At 43.8% G+C, this 20,289-nt stretch overlaps 1 protein-coding gene across 4 annotated transcripts in view; it reads left to right on the top strand.

The window, feature by feature from the left end:
• Positions 1–20,289, top strand: part of AFF2 (AF4/FMR2 family member 2) — a 472,276-nt gene that overhangs the window by 126,769 nt on the left and 325,218 nt on the right. For all 4 annotated transcript variants that reach the window (XM_048515047.1, XM_048515045.1, XM_048515046.1 and 1 more), the window contains exon 3: positions 4,019–4,909. In XM_048515047.1, coding sequence (XP_048371004.1) covers positions 4,019–4,909 — 891 coding nt within the window. The remainder of the gene's footprint in view (positions 1–4,018; positions 4,910–20,289) is intronic.

Here is a 20,289-nt window from a genome sequence, read left to right as displayed (position 1 = left end):
CTAGTTGTATGTTCAGTCAAAATTCCCATCACATCCAAGTGTGACTTAGACCCTGGTAAATGTAATTTGGGTTTTTATCCTTAAGAGCCATTGTAATAAGGACTAGGAATGGGGTCATATCCCCGCTCAACAATAACACAAGCCAGATCATGGTCATCTTTCATTGTTGTGAGGGCACAGGACTACATATGCCAGTGGTGGCGAATCTTTGGCACTCCAGATGTTATGGACTACAATTCCCATCAGCCCCTGCCAGCATGGTCATGCTGGCAGGGGCTGATGGGAATTGTAGTCCATAACACCTGGAGTGCCAAAGGTTTGCCACCACGGACATATTCTGCTCTGAGCTCCCTGAAGGAAGGGTATGATGCCCCATAATGAAATAAATAATTTAAAACACTAATACTTACTGGTTTCCATAAATGATTAGGAGCAAAGTCCCTTTTCCCCTAACCCTAAACTGAAAGTGTTGCTGGGGAAATAGATGTTCCATTTCCACTCCTCTGCAAACAGTTCATCAGAGTGAACTGTGCACAGAGTAACTAGACTCTTCAGACCTGAGTAATCTAGATGGCAGCAACCTTGCAGGCCCCCTGTACATATGTGCTGCCTTAGCAATATTGTGGAGAGGGATGGAGAGAAGAACAAGTGAACAAGTGTTTGGCATTTGCATCGTAATTCCTCCCAGTCCCTTAAGCATAATGGAATCTCCTTGTTTTAAATTTGGGGGGCTGAGCTGAGACTCGCTTTGGCTGCTGCCCAAACAGTTCATTGTGCGGCTTGGGTTGAAGGAGAAGGGTCAGGCACAAAGAGTTTATTCATTGCCTGGATGGAATGCAGGTTTTTTTCCCCATGAAAAATGACCAACTTAAGCTTCTTTTTTTGAAGGAAAAACTGTTCTTGTGTACACTGTGATTCTTAGCATTGCACAATTGCTTAACTTACTAAATATTTACTTCAGCTCCTTTATTACAACATCTCAAAAGTAACCAAAATAAAAATGGGAGTTTGTCTTTCTCTGCTCTCGGTCTCTTTCTATAATCATTATGTTCCAGTGGAAGTGCAGTGATTGAAAATGTTCTGGCTATGTAGTCCCTCCCCAAAGGGCCTAATTCTATCAATCACATTTTATCTCACCCTTACTCCAAAGATCTCAGTGTGCCATGTATGGTTCTCCCCTACTCCTTTTTATCGTCACAATAATCCCATGAGGTAGGGTCACCTGTGAGAGAATGTGGCTGGCCCACAGTCATCCAGTGAACTTCATCAGGATTTGAAATAAGGCCTTATTAGTCTTGATCTGACTAGGACAGCCCACTGGACTCTAACTCCAATGGCAGCCCTGGCATTAACAATTAGAAGCATCTTATTTCAGTCATCTGGCTGGTTTAGTGGGTCAGAATGCACAGCTAATAATACATATGTCCCACGCTCACAATCATTTTTTTCAGTGAGGAGGTACAGCTCACCAATGGAACATGTGTAAGTCCACAACATTCTGGGAACAAAGACCACATATGGTAGATTTAAGAAAGACCTCTTCAGGCCCTGACATGGATAACCCAGGCTAGTCTCATCTTATCAGATCTCAGAAGCTAAGCAAGGCTGGACCTGATCAGTATTTTGGATGAGAGACCACCAAAGAAGTCCAGGGTCTGGCCACCTCTCTTGCCTTGAAAACCCTATGGGGTCACCAACAGTCAGCTACAACTTAATGCCCCCCCCCCAAGTCCACAGTATCTTCTGTGAACAAAGACTACATTATTAGGTGTGGGAAAGACCTTTCCAGCTAAGATCTTGAAAAACAGGTGCTGATCAGAGTAGATTGTACTGGGCTAGATGAGCTTGTGGTCTGACTCACTATAAAAGCAGTTCTGTGTGTATGTTGGTTTTTCTTGTGAGATTCTGGTCAGCAGTTAGCCTTTGAAGATTGTTGCTTTGAGAAGGCATTTTGAAAAGGGTCCCAACTAGGGTAGCCTAGGAGCCAATAAAGCTGAACTTGATTTTGCTTTGTCGGCTTTTGGAGCTGGGAGGAATGAATGCTTTGTTTTGCTTGCAAGATGGAATTTCTCGCCACTTCAATCATCTTCAACTTAGACCATCTCAGAGAATCTGGTGTGCCCTTCGTCCCACCATCAGGATGATATCCCTGCTCATTTATTGGGACAAAGGGGGTGGGATCAATGCCATGCAAGGCTTCCCTGCTCTGATTAGCATGGCATGGCAAGGCTTGATTTTTGTTCAAGATGCATTAAAGTTATGTTTCGGTATGCAATCATTTGGATAATTATTTCATATCAGTTATCAGGATGTGGAAAATGGTGGGATCACAATTCCATGGTCATTGAAAATGTGAAAGAAAGCTTGCATCAATCCTAGCCAATCCAATCCAATCCAATCCAATCCAATGCATTTATTCAGTGTTGGTGAGTTGTTAGTTTTCCCCTTCTGCTTCTCTGTCTATCTTAGAGGTAGGGTACGTTTACCTGGATAAATTCTCATCAACCTTTAGGGAATCGCTTCCAGCCAGTTCTCATATGTAGGCTTGCTATTCAACTCAGCAGTTTCCTCATGACAGTGCAACCAGAGATTTACAATGTATATGCATATAAGCTCTTGTGTGTGTATGTTTTAAATGCACTTTTAAAGAGAAGCAAATGTAGGCTGGGCAATAGAGTAGAAAAACATTGAAAGTGAAAACATAATAATGCCAAAAAATGAGCTAGAATTTGCTTAATAATCTCCACACTTTACAGAAAATAACTGTGAATCATTGATTTGCAAAACACATGCTGTGCAGTTCCTGGAAACAGAGCAGAGCGGCCCTTCCAAACACAGCCGACAACTGTATTTATGTGTTTCTTTGATAACAAATGATCTTCTAAATGCTCAAGTTAACTTTGTCTAAAACCCAAGTTGGCCTGAGGCAGAAGACCCAGCAAAGCAACCACACTATAAAAATCCATAGCAGAAAAAAGGGGGGGTATTTCCCCTGTACTATATATTAAGCCTCTAGATACACCATTAGTTAACAACTAGAGTGTGCATGGATGTGTGTGTACGTGAGTGAGTGGGAAAGATAAGAATACAAGAAGGACCAAACCAGTGGTCCAGCATCCTGATTTAGCCTCCTAGCACTGGCTCTCCTTGGATATGGAGGTTCCTTTTAGTCATCATGGCTAGTAGCCCTGATGGACCTTTCCTCCAGGATCTAACTCTCCCTTTCCCCTTCCTCTCTTGCCAGAGAGACCAGTCTTTCCATACATACCTCTAGTTGAGATATGCAAGAGCTCCCCTGCATCTGACCTTGGGGCTTTCAGTTGCCGATTGCAAAATACCACACATCAGAAGCAGGCACTAGACACCTCTTGCCCCTCTCTGTCTCTCCCACTAATAAAGGGTCAAAGTGGATAAGATGTAGATCATAGATTTCCCAGTGTCTTTTGATGAAAAATTATAGCTGTGTAGCCCCTTGAGTTAGATAAGGGCCATGCCAGGTGGAACGTTTGAACCCGTTCTAACCCCTTCATTAATGGAAATCAGCTGCCATCTGCTATTAGACTTTAAAGGAAAATAGACACACATTCATCATGTACCCACATTTCTCTGTAAAGGGCATATACAATGCCTAGAGGAACAGGATTAATTTCAGTTAGTGAAGACTTATAGGGTGGAAGGCCTAAACCTTATTTCTGCTCACAACATGGCGCAGTGTAACTTGGGGACCCTGCATATATCTTCCAAATCTCATCAGTTTTGACCCCATATTGTACTTGAAAACCATGTTGGGATTTTTTTTAAAAAATGTGTTGTTTTATAAATACAAATTCAGTTGAAATGCTGTATACCTATTCACTTGGGAGGGATTAAGCTTCGTTGGACTTAGTGGGATTTACTCCCAAGTAAGCCCCCCGAGTCACCTTTAAACACTGCCAATGATAATCTCACTTTAGATAGTGATACTAAGCAGTGACTTCATTGTGAGACACTCTTTTTTGGTTTTCTTTTTATATTTTAGACCAACAAAGGTGATGCTCTTGCCAACCGCGTTCAGAACACGCTGGGGAATTATGACGAGGTGAAGGATTTTCTGACAAACCATTCGAACCAGAGTCATCTTGTTGGCATCCCGCAGAACATTGTGCCACAAACCCCAGTAGATAAAAATGAACAGAGCTTCTTCCCAGAACAAAGAAACCGGATGATCCCACCCCACCAGATTAGTGGGCATTCATCAGCATCAATGCCTCCTCCGCCTTCCATATCGTCAAATTCTGGTTTGCTCCATGGTCACCAGAGCAGCAGGAAATCCAGGACTGACTGGTCCCGTGGCAGTCACAACTCCAGCAGTGGCCAAGCAGGTAAATCTGGTAGCCAGCAGAGTAGGACAAAACATAACACCTCTCATGAGCAGCTACAAGGCAGGTATGATGATCTCTACACCTGCCCAAGTGAACAGCATAAAACTGGAGGAGCCGAGGAAGCCAACACAACGCCGTCGTCGTCGCATTCGAGAAGGCATAATCATTCCAAATCGACAGTGGTGGAACATTCCTATAAAGAAAGCAGCCATTCAAAGTCTCCAGTAGACCTTGATTTTCTGGTCCACAGTTCTGGGTCTCCGCTCCCTTCCACCTCTTTGTTGTCTGCCAGCAACAGTCTTTCAACTCAGAACTTTCCCCCAGGACTTCACTGTAAAAGTAGCATGACCCAGCAAAAGCCTACGGCTTATGTTAGGCCAATGGATGGCCAGGATCAAGTTCCAAATGACTCACCAGAACTGAAGCCACCAATAGAAATTGAAGGTGTGTATGGAAACCAGGCCTTCGGATCACTGCTGGAAGGAAAGGCTACTGGACCGGGCTCAAAGAACAAACTACCAAAGCTTACCATCCCTCAAGCTAGTGAAGTAAGTCTGGTTTTCTCCTGCCATATTTCAGTGTGTAGCTCTGCTTTGATTCTTGATTATACTGTCACTTCCTTTGTCAAGTTATTGTTGTTGCTTTTTTAATTCAAACTGCAAATCAGAGGCAAGTGACCACAATTTAAGGCAGAGATTGGTAGGTTTAAGATTATTCGGTTATCCAGACATCCAGACATCTCATTAAAAATGTGCTTGTGGACTAGCCCCAGTGTTGGGGAAGAAGTCAGGAAGCAAGTTTTTTTTTCCTTCTGGCAGGACTTGGCTGCTACATTCTTTAACTCCCTAACTCAATGAAATAATCACAGTAACTCAGTGGAATAAGCCACTTATTGGAAGAAAGAATCCCAGGTCAGATTTCCCCACAGAAATCTGTTTATCACTACTTTTCATTGGAGCTGTACTTATAGGAGAGGAGAGCAGACCTGGGCACACCAACACGAATAGCTTCCTCCCATTCATTGGAATGCTCAGGTCTCACATTTTCCTTTCCATGTAGCTATCAAAAATATCACTGTCTTTTAAATAGGAGGGGGGGGCGGGAATTATGAATAGAATTAAGAGCCAGTCTAATCTGGAGGGCTCGCTTTGATTCTCCACTCCTCCACAGGAGCAGCAGACTCTAATCCGGTAAACCAGGTTTGTGTCCCCACTCCTCCACATGAAGCCTGTTGGGTGACCTTGAGCTAGTCACAGTTCTCTCAGAACTCTCTCAGCCCTACCTACTTCCCAAGATGTCTGTTGTGGGGAGAAGAAGGGAAGGAGTTTGGGACCGCTTGGCCCCTTACAGTTGAGAAAAGCGAGGAATAAATCCAAACCCTTTTTCTTCTAATATCGGCCCTTTCCGCACCTCAACGGTGCGGGGGTGCGTCGGTGTAAATGACTCCGACGCACCCCCCCGGAAGCGTTCGCATGGACAGTCCCGGGAGGGCGGCAGGCAGCGGCGCAGCCTTCACACAGGCTGCACCGTCCCTACAAGCTTACCTCGTCCCCTGGCCTCTGGCTTGTTGCAGAGACCAGGGGACACGCCCCCACAGGCTGGAGCGACAGCTCTGGAGGCGCAGGCCAGGAGGCATGTCCCCTGGCCTCTGCGACGAGCCGGAAGCCAGGAGACGAGGTAAACTTGCAGGGATGGTGCGGGGGACATGGCCCCTTCCAACCGCTGCTGTTTACACGGCAGCGGTTGAAAGCCGCTGTTTCCGGAAAACCTCGCTCAGGGAGCGAGGTTGGGAAACAGCGGCTTCACGCCACTGGAGGGGAGCGAGGGCAGCACTGCTGCAATGCAGCAGCACCCCCCATGCGAACAGCTCCCTAGGGACAGCGTTTTTGCCGTCCCTAGGGTGCTGTTTTTGGCCCATGTTGAGCTTTATTATGAGAAACTCTACATTGGTTTGTAGCCAGTGTGTGCTTAGGAATCCTGCTCTTTTTCCAGAAAAGAAATGGCATAGCTGTGTTTTTACTTTCCATAGTTGGCAAAGAGTATTTTGGGTCTGTCTGCACAGGTCCATTTTGTTGGGCTGCAAACATTAATTGGAATGGCTATCAGTTGATCACTTATTACTGTTAGTAACACAATAGTGGTTAAGTTCTAATTTTGTTGAATGGGTTTAAAGTTCCTCCCCCCCCCACACACACACACACCCCTCTTATTTCCACTTTTAAATGCTTTGAACATTTAAATAAATTAAACAAGTAAGTAAAATATTTAAAATTGGCATTTGTAAACTTAACAACTTGGAAGAAATTGCTTCTGAAAAAGGAAATGGGGATTGAAGGAACCTGCTTCTACTTTTCATTCCATGTGGAATGAAATCTATAGTAAGAGAGAGAATTGGGTGAGGCTGAATGATAAAGCTGACTGAATCCAACCCTCTCTCTGTTGATTCTTTAGATTGCAAAAACTGGAGGAGATTGTAGAAATGGTGAGACGCTTAGTAATGTCTCCTTAGCAAAGTTCAACTACATGTTCTGCAGAACTGATCTATGCTAAAATTGGCTATAGCTTGAAACCTCCTTATTGTGTATGGCAAATGACTAAAAGGGCATACATTTTTAAGCTCGTTTGTTCAGTTCCCATTGATTTGTTTTCTGTTGCTTGAAAAAGAATTGTACTCATATCCTGTGGAGTCTCTCTGTGACTATCTGAGCCCCAACCCTAAGAACAGACCTGGAATCAATAAGTCTCAGTCTATTATTAAAGCAGATGAGATGTTGTGTGAGTTTGGGTTGTCAAATTTGTTTGAAGAAATGGTACTACAAGGGTACTATTGGGAATATTGACAGAATGACTGATTTTTAATATGATTCTTATTTTGTCTTGAAGAGCTGTATAGCGCTATCCAACATCTGAAATTATTCTCATCTGTAATTGATTTTATCCATCATCAACTTGACTGTACAGATTCTGTGCAACTAGGTTCATTACACAAGTGCAAGGGCAGCAGTGTGATTCAAATAATTTAACAACTGGTTGTTTGCAAGCACCATTTTGACAACCGGTTCTGCCGAAGTGGTACAAACCTGCTGAATCCCACCACTGTGCAAGGGTACAGTGCTGAGTATATTGGGTGTGTTGTTGTTGTTGTTGTTGTTGTTGTTAAGTGTCATCATGTTGATATCTGGCTCATTTCTTTCAAAATGTCTAGTTAACATCCTTGCCCAGATCTTGGAGTGCCATGACTTCCATTATAGAGCCAATCCAACTCATGTTGGGTCTTCCTCTTTTTCTGCAGCTTTCAACTTTACCTGGTATGATTGTCTTTCCCAGTGAGTCTTGTCTCCTCATATTGTGACAAAATTACAATACCCTCAGTTTAGTCATTTTAGCCTCTGGAGACAGTTCAGGCTTGATTTGATCTAGAACCCACTTACTTGGGGGGGTGGGGGTGGGGGTTGTGGTAAAACTCTCCAATACCAGATTTCAGAGGAATTTACTTTCTCTTTGTCAGCTTTCCTCATTGTCCAACATTGTTCCGTCCATAGTGATAGGGAATACCACGACATGAATTAACATGATCTTGGTTGCCAGTTATACATCCTTACACAAAACAATTGTTTCTAGCTCCTTCAGGGCTGACCTTCGTAGTCTCAGTTTCTTCCCGATTTCTTCATTGCAATCTCCCTTACCTGGAAACAATATCCATTGAATTCATTGGCACTTATCTCAGAGAAAACCTTCATGGGGAATGTAGGGGGCATGAAATGAATATGTCGTATGCATTTATAGTTTGTGCCAGAGCATACCAATGGGCCACAGGGGAACTGCTCATGGGGCACAAGCAACTGATCGATGGAACCTAAAATACCCCCCCCCTCCCATAGAGCAGGCTACCTGCTATATTTCTGCAGGATTTCTCAGGAGGTCTTTGCCCTCATTTGAACGATCCTTTGGTGAGAATTGCTGTTACACCTACGCATTAATTCTGATTGGACTGGTCATTTGTTCCACATGTAGAGGCATAGCAGTTGCTTGGCTAGAATAGTGACTAGACTTGTTTCATGTTTAGAAGAGTGACTTGTACAGAAATATGAAGGGTGAGCCTTCTAAATGCACTCCAGTATACTTTGTAAAGGGAATTATTGATGTATGGTTCTGATGTTAATTCAGACAAAATATGCTTTAATTATCAGAGGTTTGGGAAATACTAAAAGATCCCTTTTTGGCGTTTTCAAAAGTATATTTTTAGTTCTCATGGGTGTAGAGATTAACTTTTAAAAGGGGACAGTTCTTGGAGAAAGAACTCATACAACAGTTGAACTGGGAATGGGTAGATCATTCTGTTGGATGTCTGTCCTGGGAAGGAACTTGCTATTTAGGAAGCAGTGTTCAGCATTATTCTTCCTAAAAGGCTATAAGAAACACAGTATATTTTGCAAATTAAGCGTAGAGATCTATATCATTTTATAGGACTACTAAATGGACATTACTGATTAATCAGGTGGAAGATTTTAAAAAGTTTAATTTTAAAAAAATAATTAGCATGAACACTTAAGTACCTCTTAAAAGAGGCATCTCTTTCACACTGGGAGAGAATGCCTCTTCTAAATATCTCCTACTCTGGTGCATGCATCTCCAAAAACAAAACAGGAAACACTCTTCCCCTTCAAAACAATTGATGTATTTTATTCCCTACATATGCTAATTTATGCAGATTGAACCAGTTAATTGATTACCTCTCATATAGTCAATCACCTGAAGCTTCTTAAATTGAATCACGATGCTAATAATTCATTCAGGCCACATAATTGGGTTTTCCTGAAAAAGGCGGGCTTTGATTTTGCATAGATTGTCATAATTGTGAATACATGGTCTGAAAATTATCGAAAATTAATATGTAGGGATAAGTGCTCTGTATTTTTCAGTTATATTTCTTTGAGACGGTCTTAGCATGGTGGTACATATCTGATGCATATCTCAAAAGCCGATAGAAGTAGCATGTTTCTTCTATAGTTTTTTCCTAAATATCTATTTCATGGCTGGACATGACTTTTATAAGCACCACTGTATTCTTAGGGTACTTTATTGCCAAAGGTCAGCTTTTCTTCTTCCCTGTTGAAATAATTGTTTTGAGCCAATAATTTGTTTGACTGCTTTAAGGGGAAAAAATCCCTTGCCATTATTTATTAACATTCCAGAGTACAACAAAGACTGATGTGTTTTGCAGGAAGGCCTGGAATAATTTTCTGGGAACAGCATCTGAAAACCGTAAAAAGGCCTATTTATATCAAGTGGAAGCTGAGGGTTACTTGCAGATGGTGTTTTATTAGAAAAATGTATTTGTTAATAAACGTAGCTTTGTACAAGATTGCTTTACAGATGTTTCTGTTTATTTTTACCTTGGGTTAAAAATCTGCTGGAGTAGTCTATTGCAATTTGTCACCGGCATTGTTTGGCAAGGAAACAACTGCATGCAAAGAAAATAATGAGGTTGAAAAGGCAAATAAATGCGTTCATTCTAGCTGTCTATTAAATACAAAACTGAACCCATTAACAAATTTGGAAGGGAAGATCTAAGTCAGAATACAGCAGAACTTTAGGGCGTGTTTACAAAGCTGCGTAATACGGGTTAGCTACAGCTGAATGTTTTGGAGGCAACCAATTGCACATATGTTATAATCCTCAATTTTGTACATTCCAATTTAATTAAAAAGTGGGACGGTACAATCTAGCAGGAAGAATCTCTTGCACCGACTTCCTAGAACGACTGGAAGATAATAAGTGAGGGAACCTCTCAACAGAACTTCCTGAAGACTTCAGTCCATCCAAAAGTCATTACATCCAACAGCCAATTTGTAGGTTGAGATGTGTGATATCCTTTTTGAAGAATTAGTAGACTATTTTCTCCACTGGGAGCATTCTTGCTGTCTCTCTGTCTGATAGGTTTGTGAAAAAAGAAACTCAAACTAGGAGTCCCCTTGGTGTAATTAGCCTTGTAGAGAAAACACTGTCTTAATCTATGCCTGTCTCCTGTTGTTCCAGTGTAAAATTCCCAGTATAAAGCAACAAAGAAATACGTTGTTAATCATTTTACTTTGACTTGTCCCCAGTGGGGGACAGGTGCTGTACCCTCTCACTGATATGGCTAAGTAGTAATGAAAAAGAAGAGTTTGGATTTATACCCTGCCTTTCTCTTCTGTAAGGACACTTAAGGCAGCTCATAAACTCCCTTCCCTTCTCCCCACAACAGACACCTGAGAGAGTTCTGAAGAACTGTGACTAACCCAACGTCATCCTTGGCATCATGTGTAGAAGTGGGCAAACAAATCCTGTTCACCAGATAAAAGTCTGCCACTCATGCAGAAGAATGGGGAATGAAACCCAGTTTTCCAGATTAGAGTCAACCGCTCGTAACCACTACACTACTGGCTCATAGCTCATGTTATGCAGCATCAGTGGTTCAGATAATGTTTTGTAATTTCATGTATCCAGTCCAGTATGGAACAATTAGACCGGAGTGATTTCTTATTGGGTCTGTACTCCATAGCCTGACATAGGAAGGCACATTCATGCATTGAACACAACTGATGGGTAAGAACAAATTAGCAGCCCGAGTGTGGTAAGCTGCCGTCCAAGCTCTCCTCGTAACCTGAGTTCATTCCCAACAGAAGTCAATGTCAGGTAGACGGCTCAAGGTTGAGTCAACTTTCCATACTCCCAAAGTCATTGAAACAGGTACACAGCTTCCTGAGGGTAAAGTGTGGACAAATGGGGATGGCAGTAGCAAAACCTTGTAAATATAGTCTGCCTAGTAAATGTCAGGATGTGACACCACCCCACGGGCCAGTAGTGACCATGGTGCTTGCACAGGGGGCTGCCTTTAACTTTAAAGCAGACTGCAGGAATTTCATCAGAAAAATCCAGGTTCACCTCCCAGCTGTGAAGCCTTATGGGTGATCTTGGACCAGTCACACCATCTCAGCTTTACGCATGTTAAAATAGCAAAATGGAGGACTGGTGAATCTTATAAGCCAGTGGTGGCAAACCTGTGGCACTCAGAGCCCTCTCTGTGGGCATGCGTGCACAGAGTTTGTCGTGGGGGTGCGGAAAATCACCCCCCCCCATACATCTAGGCTAGCCTGGGCTGCTGGGCACAACATGTAGGTAACCCTGTTAAGTGCTGTTAAACCCTACTGATTTTCATGGGAAGAACTAGAGCACAATCCTTTACCTGGGAGTCAGCTCGGTTGCTGGCAATGGGGCTTGCTTCTAAACCCTCCTAGGGTTGTGATTCACCCATTCGAAGCATTGCACGATTGCGTCAAAGCAAAACCACTGACTACTACCAAGCTTACTCCCGAGTAATGTGTGCCTTGGAGCCAACCGTTTTTTCTACACTAAAACCTCAGTATTCAGGTTAAATTGCCGTGTTGGCACTTTGCGATAAATAAGTGGGTGTTGGGTTGCAGTTTGGGCACTCGGTCTCGAAAAGGTTCACCATCACTAGCCACCTTCACCACTGTGGAGAAAGAAAGGTATTTTTTTTAAAAAAAGGAGTAGATCGGTTTATTTGCACAGCATCCTCTGAGCAGAGAGAACTTACAGTGTCACCAGCACTAACACTCCTTGCAACCAATGTTGGTTCACGGGTTGGCATGTAGAGTTGCAACCCCTCCCTATAGTTCACAGAAATTACTTCTTTGAACACTCTAAATGTAAGTTTTAAGCAGACATAGGCAATGTTCACTAAATAAAGACATATATAGGGGAGAAAATGAAATATCGACTTCTTGTGCCAAAATTGTGCATATTTAACTCAGCCTTCAACCGGACTGACACTGCTAACTCCTGTACATCTCTTTGAACATGTGCAGAGTTTAGAGACCTCTCTGTTTGCTGATCCATTGCCTGCAGCATTTAAATCCAGAATTTTGACATGCGTTGGTGCACCTAAGCCTTTTGAAATCAGATGCTTACAAATTATTTCAAATTTGCTAACTCAGTGGGATGTCTCTCGCACATTCCACTTGATCCTTGAGCACAAATTATTAAGTGCCCTCAGTCAAGAAAAGATGAATAAGGTCTGTGGGAACTCTGGAGCGATCTGGCATTTCAAGAACAAATAACCCCACTAAAAAATGTTCACTCTTTGAAGTGGTGCATGAGTTTTTGACATGTTTTGGACCTTATGAGTTAAGGCTATTTTTCTTTTAAGACAGGATGTAAGAAAATTTCTCTGCGTCAGGGCTCATGTAAGTGTTTTAGGAAACCCTGAAGCTCCTCAGATGTTTAGCAGTGGCTCCTCAATAATAAGATCAATAATGACAGGAAATATCTACCTAGTACACATTGTTCCCTGTAGTGCCAGAGAAGAATGTTGCCATGGTATTGGTCTTGGCTTAGAGGGGAAAATCATAAGATAACAGGCCAGGTCAATCTTGGCAGGAGTACCAACTCTTGGTTGGGAAATTCCTAGTGATTTTGAAGTTGGATCCACAGGTGGGCAGAGCTTGAGGATGGGAGGAAAGTCAACATGGCATAATAGCATAGAGTCCACCCTCCAAAGCTGTCATTTTCTTGAGGGGAACTGACCTCTGTCATCTGGAGACCTCTTTTAATTTCAAAAGATCTCCAGGGCCCAGCCGGAGGTGGGCAACTCTACAACTGAGTGAGACCCCTAATTATGTCTGAGAATCCTATGTACTGGTCACCGTTGGTGAACACACGTTTGTGGAAATGGTCTTTTGAAGATAAAATGTTTGAGACCAGTGCTCTATGTGTTGATTCCTAAAATTGTTGTTTCTTACTGTATGGTGAGAGAAGGAGAGGGGGGGGGGACCCTCTTGCCTTATGATAGATTGAGCAGTGTTCTGGGCACTTGGTGGAGCAGTCCATTCACACTTTTGTCATAAGAGATCAGCTCCTAGAACAAGTGGCCTCATCTTTTTGAGCCTGTAGGAATCTTTGGAATTCTGACACAGGATGCTGAGTTCAAACACAAAATAGCTGCTAGGAGTGGTGGAACCAACCACAAAATGGCTGCCAAAATAGGTGGAGACAACCAAAAAAATGTCAGGAGTTAGGTATGTGTAATTCTTATAGCAACTCTTCAGAATTTCAAGCAGAAGCTGGAAACAGTTTGGATCCCACAGGGCCCTGATCTCACATGGGAGCTTATTCTACCAGACAGGGAACAGGGCCATAAAAGCTCTGGCCCTTATGGTGACCAGCCGGATATCCCACAGGCTAGGGACCTTCAATAGATTTCCCTCTGATGAACAGACGGACTTAGCAGGGCAATACAGGGAGATGTGGTCCCTCAGGTATGCAGACTTAAAGGTTAACACCAACACCTTGAATATGATCCTGTACTCGATTGGCAGCCAGTGGAGTTGGTATAGGACTGGTGTAATCCTGTCCCTGCTGGAGTGTGTTGAATGAGCTTGAGTTTCTGGCACACAGACAAGAGTAGGCCAGCATAGAACAAGTTACAATAATCTAATCTGGAGGTGACCATTTCATGGAGTATTGTGGCCCAGACAGAACGGGAGAGATATGGAACCAGTTGCCATGCCTGTTGCAGATGGAAGGAAGCCACCTGGGCAGTCCTAGCAACCTGGGTCTCAAGCGACAATGCCGAGTCCAAGGTCACTCCCAAGTTCTTGACAGATGAGGCCAAATGCAAGGCCTCACCATCCAGTGTAGGCAAGCAAAAGTCAACCGGTCTCTCTCCCAGTCCATCCACAGAACCTTCGACTTCACTGGATTCAAATTCAGCCAGCTCACTCTCAACCAGCCAGCCATGGCCTCTAAAGAGCACTGGAGAGATTCCAGGGCCGAGATGTTATCTGCATATTGGTGACACTGCAGCCCGAAACTCTGGACCGAACCAGCCAAGGGGAGCATGTAGATGTTAAAAAAGCATCAGGGAGAAGATCGCCCCCTGCGGCACCCCACAATTCATGGGACGACACTTGGAGTTCTCTCCTCCTGACATTACCTGCCATCCCCGATCCCGGAGAAACGAGGTCAGCCAGCACAAGGCTGTCCTACAGACCCCAATCTCAGCAAGGTGGCAGACCAAAAGGTCATGATTACCTTATCAAACGCTGCAGTGAAATATAACAACACCAGCAGCACCGAACCACTTCGATCTAGCTATAGCCAGAGTTCATCCATGACCGCGACCAGTACTGTCTTGGTCCCATGGCCAGTGTTAAAACCGAACTGGAGGGATCCAACACTCTTGCATCATCCAGAAATTTCTGCAGCTGATCCGCCAATGCTCACTCAATTACCTTACCCAGAAACAAAATATTTGAAATGGAGGCTGCTTGGGTCCAGAGCCTGCAAGGAAGCAATTGTGTAAGATACCGGCCTCCATTGTAAGTTTGCATGACAACCAGAACCTACATTTTTCATATTTCAGTGGTTAAGAGGTAGTGGGTTTGCCTTTCTGATCCCGTCTAGACTTTCTGATCCAGTCTAAACAATATAACTTCAATAAGTAACTCAAAAACAGAAGGGGGAAAGAGTGGTAAGGGGGAGGCCAGGCAGATGGAAAAACTGTAGCTGCCTTAAACATGCACCTGGTGTATCAGCTCTGTTTTATGAGCCCTGCAGAATTGCATCAGATGTCATAGGGCCCAGGTCCCACTAAACAGAACATCCCACCAGATTGGAGCTGGACCTGAAAAAACCGTGGCCCTGATTGAGGCTAGCTTGACATCTTTACTGGATCTTCAGAACATGACTGAAGGTAAACAGTGTGAGCGCAGCAATCTCCAGGGAACATACAGGAGGCCGGGAGAGATGGTCCCATAGAGGGGGACAGGAAGTATGATTAGTTGTGCTTACTATTTTATGTATTTCTCTGCCTTGCTTGAAATTGATACCCTCCCTCCCATGAGACATGCATCTGTCCACAAGTACTGTGAGTTTCTACATCTTCCTTCTTCAAGAAGACTGCACGTCCCTCATTCTAAAGGAGTACGGGGCATGGAAAGTGCAAGGCAGCTGTTAACACCTACCTGTTTCCCCGAAAATAAGACATCCCCTGAAAATAGGACATAGTAGAGGTTTTGCTGAAGTGCTAAATATAAAGCAGGGGTCCCCAAACTTTTTAAACAGGGGGCCAGTTCACTGTCCCTCAGACTGTTGGAGGGCCGGACTAAAAAAAACTATGAACAAATTCCTATGCACAAATGATTGTAAAATGTTTGATTTCACCTTTCAGCCTTTCTGTTTTTAGAACAGTGACCAAAGTATGTCAAGTACAGGGTGGGCTCCAAATATTGTTGGGGAGGCTGAGGAATACCTTCCCCTGTAAAAAAAAAAAAAGCAGAACTTTCCCAATGAAGCATTCCATCTAACCCAGGATTAGGTATCTTCCTGGGTCCTTCCTCCCTAGCAGCCAGCGAGCGATTCACCAGCCTGGCTGATGCCAATGGGAGTGAGGCAGAACAGAAAGCCTGAGAGCAACACATGGAGTAGCCGAGAGGGAAGGGCGGAGCAGGAGTTGCCACGTGTAAGGTTTCCAACTCTGGGTCTGAAAATTCATGGAGATTTGGGGGTGCCATCATGTAATTGCAGTCAACAGCCGTTGGGGCCGGTTCCTCCTCTCCCTCGAGCCCCCACTGCACATGAATGGAGCCATCGCCGCCATGCCTGGTGGGCCGGATAAATGCCTTCAGGGGGCCACATTTGGCCCCCGGGCCGTAGTTTGGGGACCCCTGATATAAAGCATCCCCCGAAAGTAAGACGTAGCAAAGTTTTTGTTTGGAAGCATGCCCATCAAACAGAACAGCAGAAAAATAAGACATCCCCTGAAAATAAGACATAACACATCTTTGGGAGCAAAAATTAATATAAGACACTGTCTTATTTTCGGGGAAACAGGGTATTCTCCCACCTACCTTATTTTGCTGCATTCAGAAAGGCTGAGAGACGAGTCAAGAGTGCATTTGACTGCCCTGAGCAACTTTCCAAACCTTCTCAGAGACACCTTATATGTTTACCTTACATTGTGGTTAATGTCCTAAATATATCAATTCCCTCTGGCAGGTTGTTCAGACAGTTTCCTTTTTTCAACTACCCTATTTCAGGAAGTCTATTCTACCTTAAAAGCACAGAACAGGGGGAAGCAATGTTCCTACAGTGCAACAGAAACCCTAGAATAGAAAGAGTGCACTGCATTAAACCTTTGTGGATCCCATCCCTTCCACATGTCCCATCCATGAGATGGATAAGCATAGCTGTGTAATGGTTACATGCACAGTTCTAAAAATCTTACATAGAAAAATGTTTATGCAAGCACTTTTAACGTGAAAATGAGAGATGCCTGTGTTAGGCTGAAAATTAGGCCTGTTTCACACTGTGGAGACATGTGGCACTGAGTTTAGATCATTATATGTTGTAATGTATAGGAAACAATCAAACACTGAATTACCACTCAGACAGCAGAGCCAAAAGTCCCATAATGTTTCTGTCAGCAACCACTTAAGCCATGAATGACGGAGAGCTTCTTTTTTACAGTACTTCTAAGAAAATATTTTGACAAGTTCAGTATACAGAGAAATGATAAGCTATTGTTATATGTGTTTCAAATCATCCCCTTATCACAGGACGTATTGATTAGTTTAGTGCTTCCTCTGTGCTTGTATGTGTGCTTACTCTCTTTCTAGATTAAAGACCATGGAAAATTGACAGATAGATAACCATATTGATTCAAGTCAAGCAGTAAATGCAAGAAGCTTTGTATGTGACTTATAAAACTTTATGGGTAAAGTCAGTGTAAGAGGGGCTTTATTTAATTGAATGGAAGGCCTAAAGGGGGACAAGTTAACTAACTCCTCATTTTGTGTTGATTTGCCAAATAACATTACATGATGTCCTCTGGTTATGGGGAGGATTTTCTTTCCATATTTAAAGCTCCCCTTTCCTTTAAAAAAGAAACAAAAAACTTCAGAGGATGGAGAATAATGGCCTGGAACAAGCATTAGGCTGAAATCCCTTGGCCTGGTTCATATTTCAAAAAGAGAGAGAATAAAATAAAAAATCTGCTGCCAAAAACCAAACCCAGAGCCGAATTGTTCAGGCTATATTACAAGTCCCAGCCATGTGGTTTTTATTTGTAAATACTGTGAGAAGTTTTGCTTTTGCAATACTTGTAATGAAGCCCAGATGAGGGTGGTCATCAAGAGACTTCAGACTGTAGACATGGCTCTCTTGGCAGGGTTCTGGTTCAGAGGCCTGGGTTTCCAACCTGCACCCCAGGCCTGGTGTCCTTTCCACCCCTGCCTACAGTTCATGCTGCTTAACAAATCAGAAGATACCCAGCTGCAGCGTCCTCAGGAGACATGGCACATTAGTGAATAACATAAGCACAAACTAGGTCCCTGCCTCAGCAAGTTTACAAAGTAAAATTTAGACAGAGATGGGGAAGGGGGAGAGGAAGGGCAACCAGGACTGCTTGTATGCTGATATAGTTAAACCCAGATGAAACCGCTGGTCTCTCAAGATCAGCATCGTCCATTCTGTCTGGGAGCAGCTCTGCAGGGTTTCAGGTGGAGATCTTTCACACTAACTGCCTGATTCTTTGCAACCTGTGGCTCTCCAGATGTTCACGGACTACAATTCCCATCAACCCCTGCCCGCATGGCCAATTGTGGATGATGGGAATTGTAGTCCATGAACATCTGGAGAGCCACAGGTTGCAGACCCCTGAACTAGACTGAGATACTATGGATTGAACCTGGGACTTTTTGTGAGCCCAGCAGATGTTCTACCGCACAGCCTTGGAACTAACTAGTTACTTCATTTGCTTAGAGATTAACTGAAACCAAAGGATTTAAACTGTGTACCAAGGGACACAGAGAGAGGCAGCTATATGTTGTGGGTGGGGGTTATAGGCATTCTATGACTGCCTTAGTGTGCTGCCCAGGTAGTGTGCTGCCCAGCGCACCAACCTCCAGGTGGTGGCTGGAGATTGCCAGCTACTGTAACATTTCCAAGTGACGGAAATCAGACGGAAGTCCATCCAACATTGCGACATGCACATAAAAGAAGGAATTTCACGTCTCCCGCCATGGAAAAGGGAACCAATCGTAGTGCAGGGCTGGATGACGTGCAGAGTTGAACACACCCAATAAGCGCTGGTAAAGAGAGCCGAGCTCGCCAGTTGCAGAAGAATGGCGAATCGAGCTCAGCACCCCATTTTCCATGTCAGCCAATAGAATGCATGGCAGGATAGATCATCCCACCCTCTAAGCTCGCCTGAGGATGTACAAGCTCCGCTCAGGAACAGCGAGCTCGGCTGCAGTATAGAATGACAGCGAGTCGAACTCATGAAGAAAATTTCACCTGGACTCGAGTCGAGCTCTACAGAATGTCCTGTGGGGAAACGCCCTAATTCTCTCTTCCTCCCGAGCCCAATTATTGGTACCTGGAGCGCTCTGGGTGGTTGTGCTGAGGCCTCTCCTCCCACAATCCCACTCTTATCACCTCATCTGGAGGTGTTCCAGGTGTGGCAAGACCTTCCCCCTCCCCTACCAAAAGTCTGGGGAAGGATAACCTGTTCAATTCTGGCTGCTGGTGCCAGACTTGCTGCTGACTTACTGGAGAGTTGACTCAGGCAAGAAATAGGACAGCTGTATGAGTGCAGCAGTGGTGTAGTGGTTAAGAGGTGTACTCTAATCTGGAGGAACTGGGTTTAATTCCCTGCTCTGCCACTTGAACTGTGGAGGTTTATCTGGGGAATTCAGATTAGCCTGTACACTCCAACACAAGCCAGCTAGGTGACCTTGGGCAAGTCACAGCTCTACAGAGCTCTCTCAGCCCCACCTACCTCACAGGGTGTTTGTCGTGACGGGGGAAGGGAAATGAGTTTGTAAGACCCCTTAAGTCTCCTACAGGAGAGAAAGGGGGGATATAAATTCAACTCCTCCTCCTCCTCCTCCTCCTCCTCCTCCTCCTCTTCCTCCTCCTCCTCCTTCTTCTTCTTCTTCTTCTTCTTCATCATCATCATCATCATCTCTACTGAAGAGTTGGCTCAGGCAAGAAATAGCACAGCCCTGCAAGGACCTCAGATCTTTAAGAAGTGGTACTGGCTGAGTGAGGAGGAGTCTGGGTGCTATAGTCCCATCAGCCCCTCTGTACATGAGAAGTGTCATCCTCTGGACTACATCCCCAAGAGTTCTTCACTTTTTCTGGTTCGTTGTTGGGAACACCGCTTAATTATATAGTAAGATACATTTCGAAGCAGTCCAGAATTCTGTTTCCTATGCCCATATGACGTGTTGACCAGTTCTTACTAGTTTCGCATTTCTAAGCCCTTAGCATGCACCATAATGGCCTTTTCAAGCTTGGCGCTGCTACCCCAATCGCTTGAAAATTGATTCAAAATTGTGTTAGTGTGAAGGCTGCCTTGGGGAACCACATGTGCCTGCACAGATAGTTTAAGCCATTTACACCTTGCTTTATGTGCTAATATCATTGATTCAGTGTGCAAAAATTGGAGCAAAGATCTTGTAACAGTATTTTTGGCCTTGACAAGATGACTGAAGCTTTTTTTAAATCTCTGGTCCAAATAGGAAAAAAAACACTTAAAAACTGAAGGTGAAAGCTCTGTATGAACCTCCATTAATAACAAAAACACACTCACAGAAATACTGGAAAAGAAAGTTAAATACACCAGTTGGCAGTTATCCATGAATCATAGATACAGAAAGATATTTAGAGGGCAGGTCATAGCATTAGTAACATAAGGGAATCTAATTTCTGTATTCTGCTTTCAGCTTTAAAATAGAGTTTAAAAAAAGAATCTCTACATCCAGGAAACCCTTTAAATGATGATGTCGCTGTTAAGGAGACTTTCTTTGTTGTTCATTTGGAACTTCTGTGTGTTGTAGGATAAGGCCAGTGGGAGCATCAT

The sequence above is a fragment of the Sphaerodactylus townsendi genome, linkage group LG13 (assembly GCF_021028975.2).
Source record: "Sphaerodactylus townsendi isolate TG3544 linkage group LG13, MPM_Stown_v2.3, whole genome shotgun sequence".
In the NCBI taxonomy this organism is placed as follows: domain Eukaryota; kingdom Metazoa; phylum Chordata; class Lepidosauria; order Squamata; family Sphaerodactylidae; genus Sphaerodactylus; species Sphaerodactylus townsendi.
Note: the sequence above shows the minus strand (reverse complement) of the source record. Positions and strands in the feature narration are given on the sequence as shown.